This window comes from Ambystoma mexicanum, chromosome 9 (assembly GCF_040938575.1).
Source record: "Ambystoma mexicanum isolate Mex_15411 chromosome 9, UKY_AmexF1_1, whole genome shotgun sequence".
In the NCBI taxonomy this organism is placed as follows: Eukaryota; Metazoa; Chordata; class Amphibia; order Caudata; family Ambystomatidae; genus Ambystoma; species Ambystoma mexicanum.
The window spans coordinates 442275579-442302780 of NC_090931.1; the positions used below are offsets into that span (position 1 = coordinate 442275579).

General features: G+C 46.6%; 1 protein-coding gene across 1 annotated transcript in view; it reads left to right on the top strand.

Moving 5' to 3' along the window:
* The window catches only part of MDH2 (malate dehydrogenase 2), a 189865-nt gene that overhangs the window by 73579 nt on the left and 89084 nt on the right, over positions 1 to 27202 (top strand). The window contains exon 5 of the mRNA XM_069614943.1: positions 16069 to 16194. Within this exon, the coding sequence (XP_069471044.1) occupies positions 16069 to 16194 (126 nt within the window). The remainder of the gene's footprint in view (positions 1 to 16068; positions 16195 to 27202) is intronic.

The following is a 27202-nucleotide window of genomic DNA, read 5'->3' on the forward strand; positions in this document are numbered from 1 at the left end:
TCCAGAATGATTGGACCTTAGCGCGGAGAGGCTCTTGAAGCAATCAGGAAGGAGTGTCAAAGCTTGTGCAGAGCTGGCTGTGAACCATATCTCAGTGAGACAGAGGGCAAGTTCTTCAAGGAGGCGGCGGATGTCAGCGGAGTGTTTGCCAGCTGAGCGAGTTTAGCGTGGCAATATAGAGAAGGTTGCCGTCCTTGAACGACTTCCGGGTAGGGGTACAAATCAGATGTACTCACAGCAGAGGTGTAGAAGAAGCCTGACTGGAGCAGAAAAGGAAGGAGGAGAGGGCAGGATAGCCAAGGCAGAGGCTGGAGTCAAGGAAGCTGCGGAGGGAAGAGGGGGGGACAGCAGGAGAAGAAAGGAAATTGAGGTGCGGGAAGCGTCTATCAAAGAGCAGGTTGGCCTGAGGGCCTTGGACCAAGACGGTAGCATTCAGTTAAACATTAATGATGACCTTAGAGGAGTGGACGGAGGACAGGAGAACCTCCCACCGGGTACCACCCTTAATGGGAGAAAAGAAGGCACAGAGACCATGTGAGGAGTCCATAGGCCTGGTGAGGGAACGACACAGGATGTCGGTGAGGGTTTGCCTGGAGGAAGCACTGGTATAGGTGTCAGCGATAGCGAGGCCTGGGTTGGAGACCAGGATGTCCTTAAACTTCCTACCAGATTTGAGGAGAGCAGGATAGTCGACAGAGGAAGTTAGCAAAGATAGGAGAGACGGAGAGCACCATACAGTAGGTAGGGAGAGAAGATGAAGAGGGGCCTGGGGAGAAAACTAGTGAGGGACAAAGGGAAGGGGGGGCAAGTAGACAAGACCAGGAGACATGAGACAATAGTAGACAATTTAACAAAGACCGCCCCCGACAATAGTAGAACAGTTGGCTAGATGAATGCTTTGCTAAGAAGGCAAAACCAAAGATGGCACTATTTCTACAATGCAATTTAGGGCTCGACAATGAGGAAGTGGAGATGAAAGGGAGGGAAGAGGCTGCAATGCGGGCTGGGGCACACAATTATTCACAAAGCAGTGGAAGGCCCCAGAGGATATCTGGGTCAAATGCACTCACCTTGCTCGGCACACGAGAATAGAGTAAAACCATTCAACTTAGTGTTGGGGTGAATTTTAAAGCACAATGTGGTGCCTTCACCTTTGCTGCACCGGTGCTCTGGAACACTGACAGACCAACTGAGAAACTCAGCAGCTCTGGGCTCCTTTAAGAAGGGCCTTAAAACTTCCCTCTTCAAATAGTCACACGCAGTCTGTGGTTCCTTTCCTTAGATTTCCCGGCCGAGACTCTCATTCTTTTTTGTGTCTTGTCTGCGCCCTCACACCTATGGGTCTATGGTTGTGCTCTACAAATGTAATAAAGTAAATCACGATGAGACGTCCTGTCGGAATTGTCGGCTCCTGCGTCCTAAGACGATCAAGGAGCATTGAGTGAAACGGTGGGCGGCCTACGCCATATCGCAGGCCGAGGGTAGCTTCCCCCGCAGCCGCTGAAAGTGATGAGGATCTAGGCGACGGCTGTCGCTCCTTCCAGATGCCATTGACGTCTGTTCCTGGCTCCACCAGGCACGACTAGATTCCTGCCTTCCAAAGAGCGCTCTGTTGCTTGAAGCCCTGGTTGTGTTTAAATCTACGGCACAACAGTCTAAACAGCCCAAACCCCTCCCAGTGACGCCGAACATCAGCGAGGCCAGTAAACATAAGGACCATGTCTAAAGACACGTCTCAACGCCCGGGAAGGCGGGAGGAGTATTCTGAGAGTCTCCAGTCCTCCCAGTCCTTATCTAGGACTCTCCTTGACAAGTTTGCCTTTGGTGGGCTTCAGCTCTGAAGCCCACCCAGGCTCCAGTGTCTGGAAAGGCAGGAAGTGAGGGAGGGTCTCTAGGTGTGCCTGAGTGAAACCAGTTCCTATTGGCTGGCTGTCCCAAAAGGACAGCTACCCTGCTGTGTGATTCACAGCCTAGGGCTGTGAATGAATGGGAACTGTTGGGTAAGAATTGATGCAGTCACATGGGAGACTACACAACACTTATCTGCTTGGTATTGGGTAACCCAGCTTTTGGTATAGGTCTGTACTACACAAGTTGGTGTGACTGAGCAGGGTTTATAGTCATAAAATTGAAACACATAGTCGAAAGTCATAATCTCGAAAAAATAAAGTCAGAAAAAAAATGTTGAATTTCTTTTTTAGGTTGCTTTTTATTCAAAATGGGGGGGGGGGGTTCCCCCCCCAAACTCCTTTTTTTGTTTTACCACTTTTTTTACCCCAGACCCAAAAAAATATATAAATTTAAAAAAAAACGACTAACTTTTTTTTTTCGGGATTATGACTTTCGACTTTGTTTTCGAATTATTGACTGCACACCACTGAGCAGCCAGACTTCTCAAGAGGGGTAAAAATGAGCTGTACAAACGAAATTCGTAAATACAAGTAACAATTATTTGAATGGATTGTGTCCTCCCACGTATTCCTCATCTTATAAGTCGTTCTCTCCAGCTTCGCTGCTTCGGAAAAAAAAATTCTCGGCAGAGGGCGCTGTGCCCGAGGTCGTGGCGTCGGTTGTCCCTCGACGGACTCCGTACTCTGTCGACGTCACCGATGGTATAAATGGCTCGAGCCGCGCCCGTTGCTTCAGTTCCGTTTTTCCGATCGCTTCGCTATTGAGAACGGCACGCTTGAGATTTTCTGTGAAGAAAATGTCGTCTTCGACTCCTTCGACACCCAAGACTGGGTTCAAGAAGTGCGTAGATTGTGGATCGAAAATGTCGACCACGGATCCCCACTGAGTTTGTCTCTGGTGTCTCGGTTCAAGTAACCGAACCGACTGTGGTTCCTGCCAATCCATGACCGATAAGGCCCTTCGTGAGAGGAGAGATAAACTGTTGGTGGGGAGGGAAGCCTCTAAGAAGGCTACGTCCAAAAAACATTTTAAAAAAAGCAACCGATTCGAAGGAATCGGATCGCCATAGGCATTCCAAGAGATCTCGATCTAGGAGTAGATCGAACACTTCTATGTCTCCTCTTCATTTTTTTGGACGAGGAATATCTCCATCTTCTGAGTCGACCGAAGAAATTCGATGTCCGACAAAATCGGATTCCCCCAGAAAATGGGAGGAATTTCGTTAAAAGATGATAGAGGTATTCGAGAATGCAGCCCCGACCCCCTCGAATGAACCTCGGAAGAGCCATACCCCTAAAGTCGCTCCATTGGACGACAAAGGGAAGTCTAAAACTACTATGGTAAAAGCCAGTAGTGTTGAGGATACTTGAAAAACTCGAGTCGACGACAAGTCGTCGGACTCTTTGAGAGTCGAGCACCTCTTCGGTGCCACAAACTTAAGTCGGCAAAGGCTTTGACGACTTCATCGGCGTCGATCATTTCGGCATCGAAGCAAAAATCATCCTCTACGCCTGTATCGAAGTAATCTTCGAAGTTATTGAAGATTCCTTCGACAACTTCGAAGGATTTTTCCATTCCTTCGACGCATATTGTAGAGGAAGAAAGGAGATTTACTCCATTGCCGAGGTCAGACTTTTTTAAGTCCATGTCCTCAATTTATGAGGAATCTGGCTCGGAGTCACTCCTTTCGGAGTTTCATATGGCACAAAACAAGTTCCTGAGAAACTCCTTGATCAAGAGTCTAAAATGAGAGACCTGAGTGACACTCTACATTCTGCCAGTGGAATCGACACCTCCCCAGAATAAGAGTTTGCCAGACCTGAGCAGAACATGGAGACTCAGGGTACAGGAGTTTTATGACCAGAGTGATTGAGTATATGGGTTGGGGTAACACTTTACCCGTTTTCGAACAGGACGGCATGACGGATATAATTGTCAGAGGTCCTAAAAAAAAAAAGACCCAGTTCTCCCTTTCCACAGGGCTCTTCAGAGGATGGTGGAGAAAAACTGGGAAAATCCTGAGAGCATTGCTGCTGCAAATAGTTATTTCCCCAAGAAATACAGACCAGCTGGTACGGATCCTGAATATTTAAACAGGCATCTGACTCCAGAGAGTCTAGTTATTCAGGCAGCATCCACATCAAAACAAACTGCATATCCCTCTATCCTTCCGGATAGAGAGGATAAATAAGTTGATGCTTGGGCCCGTAAAGTTTTCACTTCAGGCAGCATGGCCATTAAATCAACAAATGTCACCTGTACCCTGCCCAGGTTTACCCATACCCTGTGGACTGTATTTCGGCGGCGGCTGATCATATTCCAGAAGGCGAGGAAAGGGAAGGCTTCCTGAATATAGTCAAAGATGGGAAGGAGGCAATGGGGAATGTCTCCAGTGTGGACTGATACTGCTGATAGTATCAGCAGATCCATGGCTGCAAGCATTGTGCTATGCAGATTTGCGTGGTTGAGGAAGTCAGGGTTTGCACCAGACGTGCAAGCCAGACACCAACATGCCCTTTGATGGCTCGAGGCTGTTTGGCAGTAAGGCTGATGAAAGCCTAGAAAAACTTCAGACCTCGAAAGCGGCAGCTAAATCGCTTGGTGCCTCTATGCGCCAGCCTCAAAAACCCTATTCCGGCTCATCTTCCTGGAGGGGTCGTTCTTTTCGTTACTACTCCTCATTTGGTAGAGGAAGAGGACAGGCTTCTCAAAAAGGCAAAAGAAATTTCCCTCGTGGTGCACGAGGAAGAGGTGCAAAATCAGCCTCAGGAGCGGCATCTTTACCCTCAGCCACTCCTGCAGCTGCCTCCAAATCCCTCTGAGACCTTGTTGCACAAAACACCAGTGGGAGGCAGGATCTCTCAGCATCTGAAGGAATGGCTGGGCATTACCTCAGATGCTTGGGCACTGGAAACAGTAGCTCAAGGTTACTGTCGCCCCTTCCAAAAAAGGCCTCAATCCTCCAGCGGGAGCCAACTCCGTAAAAATTCCAGACCCGCTCCTGTTGCAGGAAATTTTAACCCTGCTAGAGAAAGGTGCCATAGAACAGGTACCTGTAGCGGAGAGGGACAGGGGTTGGTACTCCCCATATTTTCTCATCCCAAAAAGGACGGAGGATTGAGACCCATCTTGGACTTGAGGAACTGGAAGGACAAGTTCAAGATGGTGACCCTTTCTCAGATTCTTTAGGCTCTCCAACTCCAAGACTGGTTGGTATCATTAGACCTTCAGGATGCTTACTTTCATGTGCTAATCCATCCAAAGCACAGAGTACCCGAGGTTCGCGATTGGCAACTCTCATTATCAGTTTCGAGTTCTGCCATTCGGGTTAACCTCCGCCCCAAGGGTTTTCACCAACTGTTGGCGGTTGTGGCAGCGAGTCTCAGGAGAGGGGGTATTCACATCTACCCCTACCTGGACGATTGGTTGATCAGAGCAAGTTCTCCGAAAAAAGCTCAGGAACATCTTTCGATCACCTGCCACTTCCTCCACATATTGGGCTTCTCCCTCAATTTCAAGAAGTCCCATATGATACCATCCCAAAAGCTCCAGTGTATCGGAGCAGTCTTGGATACTTCCTCGGGAAAAGCCTTTCCCCCCCGAGGTGAGAGCTCTCCCCATTCTGCAGATGGTAACCAAGTTCCAGAATGCCCAACGTCTACCGACCTTCGATTTTCTCAGATTGTTCATCCTCATGGCATCCTGCATTTTTCTAGTACCAGAGGCCAGATTGAGAATGAGATCCCTTCAATGGGCACTCAGAACTCAGTGGTCCCAGTTCTCAGGGAATATGTCGGATCTTCTGCAAGTCCCGAGTGCAGTTGCTCAGGATCTTCTATGGTGGGCTTGCAACAACATTCTCAAGGGAGAATCTTTTTGGCAACCATGGCCGGAGATGACAGTAGTAACGGACGCCTCATTCATGGGGTGGGGAGCACACACCAACAAACTGACAATCAGCGGTCGTTGGTCTCCATCGGAGTCCAAACTACACATCAACCTTTTGGAGCTGAGGGCAATCAGACTAGCGCTGAAGGCCTTTCTGCCCTCTGTACAGGGAAAGAATGTCCTGATAATGACGGACAACACAGTGGCCATGTACGACCTCAACAAGAGAAGAGTAGGGCCGCTACCACTGTGCAGAGAGGCAATGCAGCTCTGGTTCTGGGCAATACGAGAAGGAATCTCGATCGGCAGTTCACCTAGCCGGACAGCAGAACACGGCTGCACATGCTCTGAGCAGGCAGCTCAGGAAGTCCTTCAAGAGATCTTCGCCCTTTGGAGAACCCCTCAAGTGGATCTGTTTGCCACCGTAATCAATCGGAAGTGTGAGCAGTACTGCTCAAGGGAATTTCCTCTAAGAGGAGCTCTGGGAGACACATTCGTAGTGGAGTGGAATTTTCCACTACTGTATGCGTTTCCCCCAGTTTCCCTGATTCCTCAAGTAATCAGGAGGTTGAGAAAGTTCAGGAAAACCATGATTCTAATTGCCCCAGATTGAGCCAGGAGGACGTGGTACCCGGACCTTCTAGACATGTCCATCTGCCCTCCAATACGTCTTCCACAAAGGGAGGATCTTCTCTCGCAGGAGGAAGGTCGGGTTCTCCATCCAGAGGTCCAGACACTCAACCTTCACGCATGGTTTCTGAGAGGTTGAGCTACAAGGATTGGGATCTTCCGAATGACATAATGGAAGTCTTGCTTTCGGCCAGAAGGCCAGCAACAAAATCTTAGTACCGATGTCGCTGGAACAGGTTTAGTAACTGGTGCAGAGATAAGGATGTGCACCTTTTCAATGTGGCACTCCAGTAGTGCTCTTTTCTATTACATCTAGCCAATCTGGGGCTCCAGATAGGAACAATAAAAGGATACCTTGCTGCGCTGTCCATTTTCAAGCGCACCTCGGAAGAGGTTTCATATTTCAAAATACTATTAATCATTCAATTCTTAAAAGGGCTTAGTAACGTATACCCTCCAGTACCTTTTCATGTCCCGACTTGGGATTTAAATTTAGTACTAACATTTTTGACTTGCATACCTTTTGAGCCTCTGCACTCCTGTCCATTGAGGCTTCTAACATTAAAAACTGTCCTTCTTGTGGCCCTATCAGCCCGCAGGGTTAGTGAACTTCAGGCTCTCTCATACAAACCACCATATACTTATATATATATATATATATATAGTTAAAACTTCCTTTTTACCAAAGGTAGTTTCGGACTTCCATTTGTCACAAAAAATTACCAACATTTTATCATCCTCCTCATTTGGGCAAGGAAGAGGAGAGACTGCATAGACTAGATCCCAAGAGGGATAGTTTTTACATCTCAAGGATGTCCTAATTACAACAAGATGACCAACTGTTTGTGGGTTATACTGGTCATAAACTGGGCTTATCAGTAACAAAACAGACCATATCCCGCTGGATCATTTTGGCCATAATTGAATGCTACAGATTGGCGGGAAAAGACCCATCAGATGGGCTTCAAGCCCATTCTACAAGGGGAATGGCTACTTCTGCAGCTCTAAAAGGGTAGTCCCTGCAGCAGATATTTGTTCAGCTGCAACTTGGAAAACAATGCATACTTTCATCAAGCATTACTGCTTGGATACTGCCTCCTCCAATGAGGGGTTATTTGCCAGGGCAGTCCTACATTCTGTCCATAAACTGTAATTGGTACTCCCACCTCCCAAATCGCCACTGCTATGGGAGTCTATCGTAAAATGAGGAATACGTGGGAGGACACAATCCATTTGAAGAACAAGTTACTTACAAACTGTAACGTTCTTTCGACTGAATGTTCCTCCCACGTATTCCTCATTGACCCTCCCATCCTGTGGATGATCCAGTGGAGCTCGTCTCTGGGTTAGCTGATCCCACCAATCCAAGGGAAGAAGTTGTCACTGCCGGAGCTTCTCTGTCGAATTGAAAGTTTCAGCCCTGCAGCAGGGCTTCACCGGGCAATTCAAAGGTCCAGGAGGATCTAGCAAGCTCCGTTCACGGTTTCATTTGGTTTCTCCTGGTGGTCGACTGACTCTAGTCCCAAAACCCTCGCCTTTTAAGCAGGTTTCTCCCTTAGGCTGGTGGGACCAACTAGCCTCGAGACAAACTCTCTTTTGGAGCAACCCCAGACTTGCTGAGACTTTCCAAGGCTGCAGAATCCCAATGCCCGGGGTACCTCGACCACTTGCAAGTGCATTCTCCCTTAGTCTGAATAGTTAGGCAGAGTTTGTATGCAGTAGCCTTTGGGACCACTACACATAACTAGGACTACAGGTTTAAGCAAAACCAACCTTTGGTATAAGTCTGTACTACACAGTTTTTGGTAGCGGAGCTGAGCAGCCAGGCTTATCTCAAGGGGGAATGTGAGCTGTAAGGATGTTACACAGAGGTCTGCAATCGCAAGTATTCAAATCAACTTACAATCCAGGTTTCTTGGTTAAACAATTTATTCAACAGTCAGTTATAAAACATTCACTAGAAGGAGGCAGTTAAATATCATACATCAATACACTTCAATACTATACTTGTTAAGTTTGAGGCATTCAAACTACTTTGAAGGAGGAGCAAAATGGCACTCAGAGCAAAAAGGAATAGATTCAGAAGATAAAAGAATTACAATTTCTTAGACCGTGCAGATAATTTGAGGTCACCAGAAGAGTGAATTCAATAGGCTAGGCCAAAGTCAATGGGCTAAAGTCTTGGACAGGTAAAAAACGGTTCTGGCAAGTAAACGGTAAAGTCTCTGTAGAAGTTCTTAGAAGTAGTTTGTAAGCAGAAAAAATATACGTTGGGTCACAAAATGATTAGGCCTGCTAGTTGCGAGAAGTTTCAAGCACTTTCACAGTGAGAGGTAAGTACTTGGTCTCGTTTCACAGTTTGTTTGGTTTGTTTGTTTTATTTGCTTATATAGCGTGCTGAACCCTGGTACAAGAATTTACAGGCATGTTTAGTGTGGAAAAATTCCATACATGCGAATATCAAGATATGAAACAATTATAATAAAACAGTGTGGACAGTAAAAGGATAAGAAATAATATACACGAAAGTACAGATATTTACAGATATAAAAGGGCTGAGATGGGCAGTGAAGCAGTTTCTGTCCCGGAGCTTGCTGAATAGTGGGTGTTGATTATGTGGGAGGTATAGTGGAGAAGAGCCATGTTTTGACTTTGAAACTGAAGGCGAGGAAAGATTGTTCATTTCTTAGCACCGGGGGCGTAGTGTTCCAAGTTTTAGCCGCTAGGACTGGGGAACTGTTAACGCCTGATTATTTTGGAGTTTGTATTTGGGGATGATGAGGCAATGTGTGTAATTGGCTCTGGTGGATCTAGAGGATGTCCTGGTGCAGAATTTGTCGACAAAGTATTTTGGAGCGGCGTTGGTGAGGCATTTGTGAGTGATCATGTGGGTTCTGAAGGTGACTGTCTTTAATTGGGAGCCAGTTGGCGGTCTGTCTTGCCTGGGATATGTGGTCATTGCGTGGGATGTTGAGGGCTGCTCTAAAACTATTGTTTTGTGTAATCTGGAGTTTGTGTATGTTGTGCTTGCTAGTCCACAAGTTTGGATAGTATCAGTGCTCTTGCAACATGATACAGCTTTGAGTAGATAGGAAGGGTCTACAGGCAGTTATTAGTTTAGTTGTGTAGGCCGAGGCGGATACAGCGGCATTAACCTGTCTCAACAGTGTCAGGGTGAAATCAAGGTAGACACCTAGTGTTTTGACATTTTTGGTGACCTTGATGAGGTTTCTGTCAATATTGACAGTTGTATTTTGGGTTCAATTTGTTGAGATGTTGTCTGGAGCCAATGAGTAGTAGCTCGGTTTTGTCATTGTTTAGAGAAAGCCCATGCCTTGCCATCCAGTCTTGAATCTTGCTATAAATTTCATTGAGGTGATTTGAGTCACTATATGAGCCAGAGAGTGTGATGAGGATCTGCGTATCCGCATAGTTAGTGTATAGGACTTTAATGTCATCCAGGAGGTCGAATAACATCTTAGTAAAGTTGTTAGAGGGTGGTGGAGACGCAGGAGCCTTGGGGAACTCTGCATGTGATAGGTGATGGTCTTCTGAGGCATTGTCTGAGAAAACTCTCATGGATCTTTCGCACGGGAAAGGATTGGCTCCATTTAGCTGCGTTGGGTGAGGAGGTGGTTGGGTGTGAGGTTAGGATGTTATGGTCGACCAAATCGAAGGCCGCTGAGGGATCCAGGAGTAAGAGGAGGGAAGGATGGCCTTTATCTTCGTACCTTTCAGATGAAGAAAAAGATGCAGCTGAAGACTTCTGTTCCTGGCAGTTCCTGCAGATCTCGCTGTTCCTGAGCCTCAGTCATGGGGATAAGAGGGAGGACGTCGAGGGACTCCTGCACTGCACAGGGACTTGTCGAAAAAGCTGATACTTGTCAAATCTTCATTTCTGGTAGCTGTAATAAAGCACGCAAACTGAGTTCCCTCTCCCTGGTTATTCGGTTTCCTGCAGCACTCTGAGGAAAATACAACCAGCTCTGAGAATGGTATCCAGGTGGCTTACAGGTCGAGTTGATTGGTCCCACCAACTCAAAGGGGGGGGAAGTCGTCCTTGCAGGGCTTCTCTGTCGAGGTGAATTTAGCGATTCGGACCTGCAGCAGGGCTTCACCATGCAAACCAATGGTCCAGGAGTTGCAGCAGCCGTCCTCTTCAAGCTAGTCTTCGGTTCTTACGTTCCAGTGGTAGACTCTGGATAAAAGGGGAGACTCTTGGCTTGGAAGTCAGTTTCCTCCCATTCATTCCAGCCTAGCTGTCACTCACCCAGCAGGGTGGCTGTCCCTGCCGGACAGTCAGCCAGCCAATCACACCAGTGCATTTGGGTCTCCTGGAGACTAAGCATAGGGAGTTTTGGGCACCTCCCTCACTTCCTGCCCACCCTAGACACTCTGGCGCCAGAAGTGGTCTTCAGACCTGAAGCCCGCCAAAGGCGATGAAACAAAGGGACCATACCTGGTTTGGTGTGCAGAGCAACTCTAGAAGGACCTTTCCTCAAACGGTGAAAAAAGACCAGGACCTGTTTTTACAGCAGGGGCTCAGATGGCAACTTGAAAAACATGGCTCCCGCGATTTAACGCTACCGGTGTTCGCGGTCGGGAACAATCAGTTTGTTGTAAAACCACTGCCACAAGCCATTCCGATAGGAAAGGGTAGCTTTGGACTGCTACATGAGTATCTAGACACAGGGGATACTAAATAACCCCTCCAGCACTCTATTGTAAGATGGGGTGTGCTGGGTCTAGGAATTTAAAGACTAGTAAAGTCAATTTCACTTTACTTACTCTGGGAAACAGTAGTTTATCCCAGAGAAGGTAATTAAACCTTGGGAAAGCCTGAAAAGGTTTCCCTTTGCCACTGCGCTGAGGGTGCTGTGTTACATACATAAAAAGATGCCTATGGAGTTGTCTAAAACTCCATAACCAAAGAATACACGAGTAAAACGCACAAAAATAAAAAGTTCAAAGTCCCAAAGTTTAGCAAAAGAGCTGGAGGGCTCCAAGGCGGGAGGAATTGGCACATTGAGAATTCTTCCTAACACAAATCCAGCCAGATCTTCGTTATTAATTGGCCCTGAGATAAAAGGCACAAAGAGCGGCTGGATTGAAGGAAATCCATTGCTTCAGAGTCTCTCGAGTGCTGCCCCAGGAGCCCGCCAGACGTCCCCCCCCCGTTCATCACCACGACCAAGTACCAGCAACAAGGGTCTACTACATTGCATCGTGAAGGCAACCAGCTGGAACACTTTTATTTTCAAGGTAGTGTGGGGTTTGGGGTATTTTATCTTTATTCCATTTGGGTTGCTTTCCACCTTTTTTGGAAGTGCCTTTTTAACCCAACACCAAGTTGACCTCAAACTTGCCTGCAATCGGCCTTACAGCTTGAGCTTTCTAAAGGTGACTCCTCTTGAGTTACTGTGATTTCTCTTTGGAACACTGACTATTTAGAGAATTTTTCTAAGAAGAAGAGCATCAGAACTTTGACTTTGTCCATTGACTTTGGCTGTACTTGCTCCCTAAAGGCCTCCTTCTGAACCTATTGGCTTTGGCAGTGTTTGTTCCCTTACAGGTCTTAAATGTTGAACACTTTAATACTGGGAAAATTGACTGCCTCTATCTCTTTAAGAGAATCAAACTCTTATCAGTCTGTTCTGATCGAACCCTAAACTTTCCTTCCTGAGAAACTCAATATTGCAAAGGTGATACTATATAAATGTTATACTGACCTCAAATGACATCACCTCCGGGTGGTGGAACATGTGTAACATATGAATGAATTACTCGCCCGCTTTAACTGTTTGAATTGAATCTTAACTTGGAATTAATGTTACTGCTTTTTAAAGAATTCTTTAAATGGGTTTGTGTTTAAATAACTTAATATAACTGTTTACTTGCATACCTGTATTTACTGGCTTGATTGCACAGCTCTACAGCTCACATCCCTCTAAAGATGAGTCTGGCTGCTCAGTCACACTACCAACTTGTGTAGTACAGTCCCTAAAGGTGGGTCTAACACCAAGGAGGTATTGTGTAGTCCCACACCAGTTGGACTGCACTAATTCTTACCCAACAAATACCTAACCTGATTTTACTCCCCAAAACCTGCCCAAGAGTAGCTGTAGTGTAGGTAGGTTTGACTCACCTTGGCTACTGATTGTGTTCTTAATAAGGTTATAATTAGGACTACAGGTGTTAGCCAAACCAACCCTTTGTATATGTCTGTACCACACTTATTTATTGGTAGCTAGCTGAGCAGCCAGGCGTATCTCGAGTGAATGTGCGCAGTACAAGTAGTTACACAGAGGACTTTCAATCAGTGGTTCAAGTAAACACTTATACTCAAGGTTTCTTTGTAAAAACACTTATTAATTTATTACACAATCATTTAGAAAACATTTCACTAGAAGAGGCAACTCAATATTATAAACCAATGCACTTCAATACAAAATTCTAAGGTTTTGAGACAGTCTGAGCTCCCCTGAAGTAGGAGCCAAATGGCAGTTAAGTTACTTAGGCGCAAAAGGTACAAGGTAAGTAAAATAGATCATGTATACCTTTTAGACAGTGCAAATAGTTTGTTACCAGAAGAGTTCAATTCAAGTCAATAGGCCAGACCAAAGTCAATGGGCTAGTGTTCTGGATAGGAAGGAGCAGTTCTGGTATCAAACGGCGAAGTCTTTTCGAGTTCTTAGTAGTTTAGGTGAAAAAGAATCGTATGTCGTGTCACAAGCAGATTAGGCCTGCAAATTGTGGAAAGTTTCACAAACTTTCACCGCGAGAGTGGCGCTCTCACAATCGGGTTGGCAGGGTACCTTAGTATGAAGAACAAAATGCAGCTGAAGACATTGGTACCTGGCAGGTCCTGCAGATCTCACTGGTCCTGAGCCTCAGTTGTGGGGATAAGATGGAGGACGTCGGGGGACTCCTGCACGGGATCGTCGAAAAAGCAAACAAGATGGAGTCACTTCAGTTCCAGGAGCTATAGATTAAAGCGCATAAGCTGGTGTCCTGGTTAATCCTAACCAGCCTTGAGAATGGTATCCAGGTGGCTTACGAGTTGATTGGTCCGACCTTCCCAAAGGAAGTCATCCTTGAAGGGGCTTCTCTGTCGAGATGAACTTGGCTATTCGTGCAGCAGGTCTTCACTGGGAAAACCAATGGTCCAGGAGATGCAGCAGCCGTCCTCTTCCAGCTATTCTTTGCTTCTTTCATTCCAGTGGTTGACTCTGCTTTCCAGTCCTGGAGACTCGCCTTTTGAACAGTTTTCTCCCCTTCATTCCAGTCTAGCTGTCACTCGCCAAGCAGGATGGCTGTCCTTGCCGGACAGTCAGCCAGCCAAGCACGCCAGAGTGCATTTGGGTCTCCTAGGAGACTAAGCACAGAGTTTCGGGCACCTCCCTCACTTCCTGCCCACCCCAGACACTCAGACGCCAGAGGCGGCCTTCAGTCCTGAAGCCCGCCAAAGACACATAAACAAAGGGACCAAACCTTGTTTGGCGCGCAGAGACAATTACTAGAAAGACCTTTCCAAAAAGAAATGGCAAAAGACCAGGACCACTTTAAACCAAAGGGCTTAAGGCGCTATCTTGAAAAACATAGCTCCTGTGCTTTTTAGCTACTGGTGTTCGCGGTCGTGAAAAATCATTGTTGTAAAACCACTGCCACCAGCCTTTTCAATAGGAAAGGGTAGCATTTGACTGCTACATGAGTATTTAGACACGGGATACTATGTAACTCCTCCAGCACTCCATTGTAAGATGGTGTGTGCTGGGTCTAGGAATTTGGAAAGACTAGTTAAGTCAATTTCACTTTACGTTCTCAAGGTGCTGTGTGACACATATGAAAAAGATGCCTATGGAGTTGTCTAAAACTCCATAATTGAAGAACACAAGAGTAAAACACGAAAGAGTGGGGAAAAAGGCTCACGCTCTTCCCAGGTAAGAAAATCAAGTCCTCAAAAATCCAGCAAAGTTGCAGAGGGTCTCTAAGGTGAAGGGAATTGGCACATTTATGAGAATTCTCCCTAACGCCCACATTCCGTGGTGGAGCTTATGCGCTTATGCTTATTGCTTGCTTGTTGCCCCTCTGAAAAGTGTTATTTTACTTACTCTGAAATAGTGTCTCGCTCTTCTAGAAAGTAATTGAGTTGGTACTTTTTTTAATCATTTCTGAAACTGAGTTCAAAAGCTTACCACTAGGGTTTTCTCACCTTGAATAGCTGCTGCTCCTCTAAATTCTAAATGTAACATTGGGTTTTGCTTTCCCTGATCTGCTTAGTGCACTTCTAAAATAGTACAATAGTTCTTATCCTAGAGTTTCATACTGCCCCTCTCAAAAGTACATGGGTCTTTACTTACCTTGAACTGCTGATTTTCCTTTTCTTAAATCTGCTAGAGTTCTTACTTAACTTGGAATAATTGTATCCTGCACTTCTGAAAAGTATCATTGGTAAACGGTTCATTCCTGTATTAGAAATATTATACCAAAAGGGTTTCTTACCTTGAATAGCTGCTGCCATCCTTAAAATTATAACATTGGTTTATGCTTACCTTGAATTCCTTAGTGCACTTATAAAACAGTCTTGCTAAGTTCTTGTCCAGGAGTAGCTGACTGCTCCTCTGAAAAGTGTAAGTTGTTTTAAGATTTCTGAACTGTGTTCTGAAAAGTAATAGTGGTGTTGTAACTGTATCCATTTCTTATAAAAGAAAGTTACATATGTTGCAAGGTGTATACTTGTAGCATTGTTGGTCTAACTAGGTGGTTCCTGAAACTGAATAACACTAGGTTATGACCAATGGGGTCGGCTGCCCTTGAATTACTTACTGTATTCGAAGTAATTTCGTTTTACTCCCCATGAATAGCTGATTGCCATTCCGAATGTGTAGATTTAGATTTTGCTCACCTTGAACTGCATATTGCTGCTCTAAATATGGTTTTCTTTGGTTTGCATACTATAGTTTTGTGTTGGTTTTTATAATTGTTTGACTCATGAAATGGTACATAAAGATTGATCTTTGCCTACATTCCCATTAGTTTTACAATAGTTGATGTATCTGTTGCTTTTGACCATATGTATTCTACAATTTCTTTGTACCCATCTACAGCCTTCTCTCCCTCCTAAAATGAGCCTGGCTGCTCTGTCAACGCTACTAAATATTTTCAGGTGGTATAGCCTTATAAGGAGTTCTGTATTGCCTCGGGTATAGTTTTATGAAGCCCTTAGTTGAACTTTAGAACTGTCCCAACAGCTGTTAAATGTGCCAGTTGGTTTAAGCTCCAGAGGTGTGATGAAAACTACTACCATGTCAGCACCTCTTCATCCGTTAATGGCTAACAAATGTCCATTCTTTTAGAGGAGGAAAATGGAAATCTGGTCCCACTTTGTCTAGCAGCAGGATTTCTGCTTTGTGCTGACTCTAGCAGCAGGCATTGCAATATCCCCAACTGATTAGTGCTACCACAACTGCACTGTAATAACATTCATTTACACTTTATTTTTTCTACAGTTAATGCATTCTTGCATGTATTATATTTGGATGGGTATGGATGTATGCGTTGGTCCTGTAAACCTTTGTGCAAAATTTTGAACAAGTCCGTACTGATTAGAACAATGTTCATGCTTCCAATTTGCCCTAGGTGAACTCAACAATTCCAATCACCTCAGAAGTTTTTAAGAAGCATGGTGTCTACAATCCCAACCGCATCTTTGGTGTTACCACATTGGATATTGTGAGAGCGAACACCTTTGTTGCAGAGCTAAAGGTAAGCACTCTGCCTACTTTACTAGACTTCAGATTGGAGTTGGGTGGTTGGAAATTGAGTGATGCATGCAACATTAGTTTCCGTCTTTCCCATGCCTTCAGACACTGTGTGCACTGCATTCCAAACAGTTAAGGCACAATTCCTATTTTTGTGCCACTTTTTAGGGCCCCTCAATGTTTGGCTTTTTTCACCTATCATTTTGTCTGGATCACTTTCATTTTGGTATTAAGTAAGATCTACTGAAGTTCCCCCTAACCCCCTGCCACCCTATGTGGTATTGCCTCCTCCCCCCCCCAAGGCACCCAATCTCTGGAGTGCCTCTCATGCACTTAATTTTTGCTCTGGGGTTATTCATCATCCTACATTGGTTTTAAGGAGCAGGTTGGTGGCAGTTGTAGCTTAGTTTTGGTGTCACCATGGGTGCAAACCACTTTACTGCATTGGTAGCTCAAGTAACCTTTTGTCTCTGTTGGGGTATGTGAGGTGTCAAATATGAAAGCTGGACACCAAGTGGTCGTATGTTGTAGACTTTTCTTCAACCAAATGTGTTGGGAAGATGACTCTGACCCAATTCCAAAATGGAATTCCCCTAAAAACAAAAACTAAGGATCCGTCTGTCAGGATGTCGTAAATCAGAAAAGCCGTCCTTGTGTCCAAAACCTTCTATCCTGACCCTCACACTAAAACAAAATAACTAAGTGGCAAGGGAAATGTCTGTAACCTGGTATTCGCAAAAAGTGTTCTTAAATGAAAGTACAATGGCTCCAATGTAACTTTTCTCCAAAATGGAAAATACCTTAATTCCAGAGGGCGATTCCCTTCCCCTGGATTCTTCACTGATCTCACAAATGTCTCTGGGATTAATTGTTCTTTATGCCTTTCTTGGCCCACAACAATACTGTTAAATGAACACAGTTCAATCTTGTAATTTCTCCTGGAACACCAGTTCCTTCTTTGTTTTAACACGCACTGCTTCTGCTTGATACTACTTGTAGGTTTGCACTTTACTCTTTATTTTTAAGTAGCATATACCCTTCTTGCTTGTTTGCTTGGTATATCTACTTGACAAATAATCCTTCACTTTTCCAAATGTTCACAATGTATGCAATATTCTCCAGCATTGGATCTTTCATGGATTCACATGCTTAGAATATTCCCTGTCGTCAGACTGGGAACCCTCGGTACACATATATAGTCGTTTCCTATAGGAAAAAACTTCCGACACTTGTGTGTCCTATCCACATCTACGTCCTCTCTGGGGCCGTCCACGCAATGCCCCGTAGGATGTAGTGGTATAAAGCCCCGCCCCCGCGGGTCCCGTCAGATTTCAACCGTCTCCAAAGATAGTGGGATCTCCTCGCGTAGTCTCTACTTTCTAGGTTTTTTGTTGAAATTACTCGTTTTTGTTCAAAAGGTTATTGGTCTTACCAGGATGTCGGGCAAACCGCTCTTCCGCCCGTGCGCCACGTGCGGATTGAAAAAGGTTTACGAGGGGGACGGCCATCTAGATTGTATATATTGCCTCCACCCTCACCATTCGGCAGACCAGTGCGAAATATGTAAAGGTTTTTCCCAGAAAACCCTGAAAGATCGGAGTCGGCGGCTGGTGTCGTGGTTAAATGACGGGGCGGGAGCATATCCTCAGTCGGAGGTTGGCTCCGTGCGCAGCGTGGCCTCGACGAAAACATCGGGGGGCCCCGCGCCGTTCAGCCTCGTCGGAACCACCGGCAAAGAAAACTCGACCGGCGAAAAGGATGTTCCACGAAGCCACTCTTCCAAAGAATCTTCAAAAAAGTCATCATCGTCGAAAAAACATGGTAAGGAAAGGCCAAAATCCTCCTCGGGCGATCCTCATAGATCTGCCACGAGTAGAGAGTCGGAAAAGCGCAGGGAGAGCTCTGTGAAGGCGGGACCGCCTAAGCCACCTGCAGGCCCACCGTCGACGACGAACCAGTCAGTGGCCTCACTGCCGCTAACGCAGTTGGTTTCCCCCGTCCTCAACCCGCTGACGACGACGGCGACGATGTCCTCGTCGACCGAAGTTCAGGCCTGGAGACCAGAGGTTTTTGATCTTGTGTTGCCGGACACGTTACTGCAGGAACAGGCAGTGTAGATTTCCTCGAAGGAAGACCGCTTCAGGATTGCGGGCCCGGAAGATCTTGGGCTCCGAGCCAAGTCACCAGCAGGAGCAACCTGCTCTGAGGTGTTTATCCAGTTTTCCAGCTCACAATCGGTGAGCTGGAAAACTGTCCTCATTGCACTCGCTGCTGAAATCGTTAGATGAAAGGCTTCCACCAGTGAACCCGTCAACGAGCCAGGCCCGTCACATCGTCCAACCCAAACGACCAGAGTTCCGGTGATTCCAGTGGTCCACGAGGAGGGTGAGCTGTCGGACTCTGTATCTGACCAAGGATCAGTATCGGATATCTCCCCGTCTCCATCCTGGGTGTCGGATGTTGAATTGGAAACACCAAAGAGCCCCACTCACCCGTCTCCACCAGACGATATTGGCGCGTTTCATTCAATGATGGAAAAGGCATGCAAGGAATTTGGCCTGGACCAGCAGGAGGAGAAAAAGGACTGTTTTCTGTTCGACCATATGGGTAAGAATAGGCGTTCAGTATTCTCAATACCCATTTTAGATCATGTCTGGAAAGAGGGTGTTCAAACCATGTCACCCGTTTTCTGAACCGGCCGTCAAAGGCCGCATTGAAAAGAAGTTTAAAGTGCCATACTCTACCCCGAAATGTCTTTCGTCCCAACCTACACCTGACTCAGTGGTGTCGGCGGCAGCGACAAGGAAAGCGAGGGCCCAACACAAGTGCTCTACCCCTCCGGATAATGAGGCAAGGCGCCAAGATGTGTTTGGTAAGAAGGTACTATCCGTGGGTGCTACAACTGTGAAGGCAGCCAACTCTTTGTCTATTGTCGCCAGGTACGACAGGGAAATGTGGCACAGACTAGCCCCTATACTGGACCACCTTCCGGAGGAACATAGAAAAGCGGCTATTTCTCTGGTACGAGAGGGCGAAGAAGCGTCGAATCATGCAATTAACATAGCGGTGGACCTGGCGGATTCGGGCTTTAAGCAAGTAAACAACGGGTTTGTTCTTAGACGCCAGGCTTGGCTTAAGTGCACCAACTTCAGGCCTGAGGTGCAGTTTAAAGTATTGGACATGCCCTTCGAAGGTGACCTTCTTTTTGGAGAAAAGGTGGATGAGGCCCTGAAGGGCATGAAGGAGGACTCGCATACGGCACGCTCGTTGGGTGCCCTTCAAAGTGGAAATTTTTTTCGATCTTTTCGTCCCTTTAAAGGGGCATCGGGCAATTCAAGATTCTCTGCATCCAGGGATAGATCTTTTGGCAGATCAGCATACCCATCCCAGGGATATAGACGCGCCTCTCAAAACACAAGCCGGCGCAGAAACTTCCAGTCATCCAAGAGACGACCGGCCTATCCTTCGACGAACAAACAAAAAGACCAGCAATGACGGGAAGCGCACCGTTCTGGGAGGAAGAGTGTCAAACTGCGTCAAAGAATGGGAAGACATCACAACAGATCAGTGGGTGTTGGACACAGTGAGGTACGGACATTCTCTACTATTCAAATGCAAACCTCCAAAATGTCCACAGGTATTCCTACCCCAACCACATCTGAGCGTTTTGCTGCAGGAAGTAGCACTTGTTACAAAAAGGTGCCATTAGAATTGGTTCCTGCATCGCAGAAAGGCCAAGGGGTATACTCATGGTGTTTTGTGGTAAAAAAGCCAAACGGAAAGTGGCGTCCCATTCTCGACCTGCGCGACCTCAACAAGACCTTACAGAGCCAAAAATTCAAAATGCTCCCGCTGCAGGAAGTAATCAGGTCCGTTCAAGTGGGAGATTTTTTGGCGTCTCTGGATCTACAGGACGCGTACTTCCACATACCTATGTGTCAAAAACAGAGTTTCTGAGGTTCATGGTAGGTCGGACACACTACCAATTCGCAGTGCTTCCGTTTGGTCTCAAATCCTCCCCAAGAACGTTCACAAAATGTTTGGCACCCGTAGCAGCCTGGCTGAGAAAGAAAGGGCATCATGTATACCCGTACCTCGACGACTGGCTTGTGAGGGGATCCTCCTCGGCGTCGACCAACGACAGCGTACAGGCCACCTTACAGCTTCTGCAACGACTGGGGTTCGCAGTGAACTTCGAAAAGTCTTCTCTAAGGCCATCAAAGAACTTAGTTCTTGGGAGCTCAATTCGAAACCCAGTCGGGAATAGTGAAACCTTCCCTAGACAGAATGTCAAAAATCAGTCGACTGACGAGTCAACTACGTTTACATTGCACACTCTCAGTGAGAAAGTATGTGGCGATCCTAGGTTCCATGGCTTCCTGCATCCATCTAGTAGCCAACTGTCGATTATTCATGAGGCCACTTCAGGAATTCCTAGCGGACAGATGGAAGCAGGCCACGGGTCGGTGGTCAGACAGGATAACCGTCGACTAAATCATCCGAGCCCTCCAATGGTGGAAAAGCGTTCACAACCTGGGCAGAGGGGTACCTCTACAATAACCAGAATTTCAGCGAACCATCATCACGGACGCATCCCCGACAGGCTGGGGAGCACACATGGACAACTACCAAACCCAGGGCAGATGGTCCCCGACCGAATCACTCCTACATATCAATGTACTGGAGCTGAGGGCAGTAAGATGGGCCTTGAAGTCATTCCTCCCACATATCAAGGGGTCGAGAGTAAGAGTGCTGACAGACAACACGACAGCCATGTTCTACTTGATAAAACAAGGTGGCACGAGATCCAGGACCCTGTCTGTGGAGGCTCAAAAGGTATGGCATTGGGCTTTGAAACACAACATATCTATAGTGGCACACCATCTTCCAGGAGTGAAGAACGTACAAGCGGATTCCCTAAGCAGAAGCATGGCCCAGATACACGAGTGGGAGATGGACACCATTCAGCTGCAGAAAATCTTCAAAAGATGGGGTCACCCTTCAGTGGATCTCTTCGCAACGAAAGAAAACAAGAAATGCGAGCAGTTCGCGAGCAGATGGCCTCAGAGGATCCCCAGGGGAAGCGTTCTCATTTCCATGGACAGACAAGTTCCTGTACGCCTTCCCTCCGTTTCCCCTTATACGGAGAACAGTATAGTGGATATGCAGATACAAATGCCGGGTCATTCTAGTGGCACCGTATTGGCCGAGACAATCTTGGTTTTCCGACCTGCTGCATCTGTCGTTGGAACAACCGATAACTTTCCAGAAGGTTCCGAATCTCCTGTCCAGGGACAAGGGAACGGTATGGCATCACAATCCGGACAGCCTCAACCTGAAGGCCTGGCTCCTGACTTTTCGGAATTTGGCACTTTGAAAGTTTCGTCGGATTGCCGGAGAATTCTACAGGCGGCTAGGGCTCCTTCCACCAACAAGTCATACATCTGCAAGTGGCGAAGGTTCTGTATGTGGTGTCAAACGCAACATGAAATACGGCCTTTAGAAGTAACTCCAGAACAAGTTTTACTGTATCTTCTTCACCTGGCGGAGAGTGGGTTATCCTCGTCATCCATAAAGGTGCACCTGGCGGCCATCTCAAGGTTCACGAGGAGGAGACGGTCCTCTCCGTTATTCAGCGACAGACTGGTGAAACATTTCATGAGGGGTCTTTTTCGAACTTTCCCCCCCACGAAGCGGTTCCCGCCAACATGGAGTCTAAATGTCGTTTTGGCGGCCTTAATGAAGCCACCTTTCGAGCCAATGTCCTCTTCATCCATGCAGTTCCTATCATGGAAGCTGGCTTTCTTAATTGCCATTACATCAGCTAGAAGAGTATCGGAGCTACAGGCATTGGTCATAGACCCGCCATATATGAGATTCTTTAAGGACAAAGTGGTGCTATCAACTAATCCTACTTTCGTCCCGAAAGTTCCGACGGTCTATCACAAACACTCGACCATTGTCCTCCCTACTTTCTTTGCGACCCCCGTCATCGACGGCGGAAAAGGCTCTTCATACTCTAGATGTGAAAAGGGCGTTGAAATATTATCTGCAAAGAACACAAGAACTCAGAGCTACCAGACAGCTGTTCATCGCATATGGTCCGTCGACGAGAGGAAAGGCTATTTCCAAGCAAGGACTGGCTCGATGGGTCTCGTCGGCGATTGCTTTTAGTCACTCCAAGGCCGGGAGACCCCTACAAGGGCATCCTAGAGCCCATTCCACAAGATCGACAGCCTCTTCCACGGCGCTGTGGGCAGGAATTCCTCTGACAGACATCTGCCAGGCGCCGGCATGGTCAGTCCCACACACGTTCACACGCCATTACTGCCTGGAAAGGCAGCATGCGGATGAAGTACAGATGGGAAGGGCAGTTCTGAGCCATCTGTTTCAATGAGGTAAGCCAAAAACGGTGAAGCTTTTGTCTTGTCTATACTGGTTCTTTAGTGTGTATGTTTTGAGTAGAAATATGTATGTGTATGTATATATATCGGAAAATATGTTGCTGCTTATGTGCCTATATAATTAGGTTTTGGGTGTTTTTGCGGTGTATGTTGCATTGCATTCTCGCCTCCTTCTTTTAGGATACTGCTATACAATCTATTCTAAGCATGTGAATCCATGAAAGATCCAATGCTGGAGAAGGGAGTAGTTTCTTACCTGTAACTCCATTTCTCCAGCATTGGTATCTTTCATGGATTCACATGCGCCCACCAGCCTCCCCGGAATGCAATGTGCAAGATATATGCATAAGCAGGTTCTCCTTTCTACTTTGGAGGGGCCGAAATCTGACGGGACCCGCGGGGGCGGGGCTTTATACCACTACGTCCTACGGGGCATGCGTGGACGGCCTCAGAGAGGACGTAGATGTGGATAGGACACACAAGTGTCGGAAGTTTTTTCTTATAGGAAACGACTATATATGTGTACCGAGGGTTCCCAGTCTGACGACGGGGAATATTCTAAGCATGTGAATCCATGAAAGATACCAATGCTGGAGAAATGGAGTTACAGGTAAGAAACTACTCCCTTCTGCTCTTTTAATTAAAAAACAATAGTGTCATTTCACTTTTCGTACCTTCCGACGGTCCTAAGTCTCTTGACCAGTTGCTGAAACACCCCGAGGTCCCCACTCTGCTCTGGTAGACTCACCGGCTCACTGTAGCATTTCCAGGATTGCTCAGGCTTACGTGGCGTACCTTTGCCACTGGTTTCCCACTTTGGCCATCTGACGTCCCTCCAGGCTCTCTTGCGGCTTCACTCCTGCACTGACTTCTCTCCAGCTCCCGGTAAGGAAAGTGCTGCGTCTCTTGGCTGTCAGCCTCCTAGGGACCCTCTTGCGGTTCCTGGTGTCTCCAGCATGCCTTGCTCCCACCACGTTTTTTTCCTTCTCTACCGGCGAGCCACTTCCTTCTGCACACCGGCTTGCGTCTCCAGCCTCTGCACACCGGCTTGCGTCTCCAGCCTCTGCACACCGGCTTGCGCCTCTTGGGGTGAATTCTTATTTTTGTGCTAATTCCCTTTAGCCTTGGAGACCCCCAGCTCTTTTGCTGGACTTTTTAATTTTAACCCTGGAGAGAGTGAGCCCTTTTTCTGTTTTTGACCCGATTTAGATTGTGTTGCCTTTATTTTTGGAGTTTGACAAACTCCATAGGCTTCTACTTTTTGTATGGTGACGCACAGCAACTTCAGTGCAGTGTCGCAGAAATCCTTTTGATTTCTCAGTAGGTTTAAATACCTCTTACTTGGGTGAACTACAGTTCCCAAGAATAGTGCGAAATTGTATTTACTTTTTCTCTTTGTAGGTCCAGCACACCCCATCTTATGTGGAGTGCTGAGGGGTTACTTAGTAGCCCATTTTCCTACTTACTCGGGTAAAATGTTTTGTTATCCTCACTATAAATGGCTAGTGGCAGTGGTTTAATTTTCCTACCATTGTGCTTTTCTACCGCAGGCTGAATCCTCAGCTGCAGTATAGCACCCATGGGTGACCATTGTGACAAAATGGCCCGAGTCGTTTTTATTTCGCCATTTCTCGTTTGAGGTCTTTTTTTGGATTTTACTGTGTGCTAAACTAGGTTTAACCCCTTTTGTTCATTTTGCCTATGGCGGGCTTTAGTACTGAAACCCGCCTCTGGCCCCAGTGTGTCTGGGAGTGCAGGAAGTGAGGGAGGTGCCCGACTACCCTATCCTTTGTCACCAGGGAAGGGTGCATGCACCCAGTCCTGATTGGCTGGCTGTCCTTGCAGGACAGCCACCCTGCTGAGTGACAGCTAAGCTGTGCAGGAATGGGAGAAACCGGCTTAAAAGGCGAGGTTTCTTGGACTGAAGACCAAGTCGACCACTGGAAAGAACAACCCGACTAAGAAACCGTGAACTAAGCTTGCTGCATCCTCCTGGACCGTTTAACTCCCCTGTGAAGCCCTGCTCCTGTGCTGAAACTCCTTTTTCTAACCGACAAGAGAAGCTCTGGAGAGGAAAACTTCTTCCCTTGGGTTAGTTGCACTAACTAACCACGAGACTAACTTTGCTGGAAGACATTCCCCCGACTACTTTGTTGCTGTAGGAACCAAGTGCCAGGGATCGAGAAACGTCTGTAAGATGGCCAAAAGCTCCAGGAAGCGCCTCAGAACTCTCCAGAAGCCGGACAACCAGAGCTCGAGTCACCTCACCAGAGCGCAGGACTCAAGGAATGAAGGAAACCCAACCGGTGTCCAAGATCTGCAGAGGTGCTGTTTACCGAGCGCTGAAACCGCAAAGTGCCACTGATCCGAAAAGAGCCTATAGCTGCCGCTGACCTTCGAATTGCTGCCACAGGAGTCCCCAGACGTCCTCCCTCTTGTCCCCACGACTGAGGCCCAGGAACGCAGAATCTGCATCGCTGCAACCAGACAGGAGCCAGCTGGACCATCTTCTAACCAAAGGTACTGTTCTGACTTTGGGGTACTTACCTCATTGTCTGTAGCTTGCTCTTCTCAGTTGAGACTTGCAGTAGCTGGTTTTCTAGAGTTGATCTCCGCTCTAACTTTCACAAATGTAACAGATTGTGACCCTACAGTGTTTTTTTTTTTTCCACAAAGGCTCTAACTTTGCAAGACTTTTACTATCTAAGTGCCTTGGCTCCATAGACTTTGCTCCAATTTACTTTGGCTGTCCTGACACCCTGCAGACTCTTCCATTCCATTGACTTTGATTCTTACTGTCCCTCATTGTTTGGTTATGACCGTCAAAATTGCAAAATACCAACCATGGAGTGCGACGCCCATTCCCCAGGGTTGGTAATTTTGCAATATATCAAACCAAATTGCCCCGAAGGACAAATCACCCATGCAAAATCTGACCAAATTGGTCATTGGGTCAATTGTTTTAGGTCAAATAGGCTAATACCGTATCTCATAGGTGATGCATTGGTTTTACACTAATCTAGCTGGGAAAGGTTTTTATCTAGACTTAATTGGCAGATTGAAAGTGCTCACATGCTCTGAGAACCTGTGTAACCTTTTTTCCTTCGTTACCTTTTCATTTCTGCCAAACTCAGAATCTACCAAAGTGTACAAGTGATATATAAATGTCATTACTGTCCTAGTTAGTGAAGTCACCTCAGGGTGTAGGAAGTATGAAGGACCTCTAAAGAGTATTTACTTGCTTTGAATTGATTCTGGAAAAATATTTTTTGAGTATTTTTATTGTTGCACATTGCCCTTTTTAAAGAATGCTTTTTAAAAAAAAAAAAACTTTATTTAATACTGGCATGTTGACATTGCGGGAAGATCTTGCCTTACTTAAAACAATACATCATTAGGCATTTCATAGGAATACATTGCAACAATATTACAACATTGGGGATGTGTTCGGGGGAGGAAGGGAGAAGAGGGGGTAGACAGGGAGATAGGTGGAGCTTGATAGGTCACTTTAGGGAGGGGTTACAGTCCTTGTCTCTCGTCTGGTCTTCCTCCGACAATAAGTATGATCTGAGGGGGGCGGGGGGGAAATGTCTTTGGGTCTCAAGGTGGGCTGGACCCCTCTAACGTAAGATTCTTCATTCTTGTGTGCTGATCAAGTCTCGCATCCAGCACTGGTGTGTTGGGAGGGGGAGGGGGGGGACTTTTGCTTTCCATTTTCTGAGGATGTTCTGCTTGGCTACTACTCCTCCCACTGCAAACAGTCTGCGGGTCTTGGTTGACGCCTTCCCTATGTCTCCCAGTAGGTATTTCAGCGGGGTGGCAGTAATATTTGTGTTAAAGATAGTTCATTGTCTTTGCCCCTTCGTTCCAGTGGGGTTTAATTGGGGGACATTCCCAATACATATGCAAGGGTGTGGCCTCGAGTGAGCCGCATTTAGGGCACGTCTGTGGCTTGGAGGGGTCGTACTTGGAGATTTGTTTGGGGGTGATGTGTAAATAATTCAGGATTTTGAATTGGATGAGTCTAAAGTTAGCGCAGAGGGAGATGGTTTTGGTGTATCTGCAATAGTTTGTCCATTGTTGCTCTTCAATCTGAATATGTAGGTCTTTCTCCCATTTAGTTTTTGTATCATTCTTGGATGGTGTGTTGGCCTGTGTTATCCTGTATAACATGGAAACGCTGCCCGTGAAGCCGCCTTCAGTGAGGATTTCTGCAAGGAACTTGTGGGTAGGGGGTGCCTCTGGAAAGGCCGGCCATTTTTTCTTGCAGGGGGCTTTTAATCGTTGGTAATGGAGTTGTGGATAGGCCTTTCCCTGTCCTGTTTTGGATTTCTGACAGCTTGAGGAAGCGGTCTCCAACTTTGGCTTGTTTTCCAGGGTCCCAGGATGTTTGTATAGTGCGGTCCATTGAAGGCTCCAGCCCTGGATAGCGCCAAAGGGGTAAGTGTGGTCAGTATGGCATTTTGCATCCTACTCTTCCAAGGATCTGTGCCCACGCTCAGACTGTCGATTCCATTGGGTCGGCAAGTGTTTTTTCTCTAGGTGCCTTGACAATCATACTGCAGAGTTCTTTAGGAGATGCAGTTTTTGTAGTGTCGAACTTCCTGC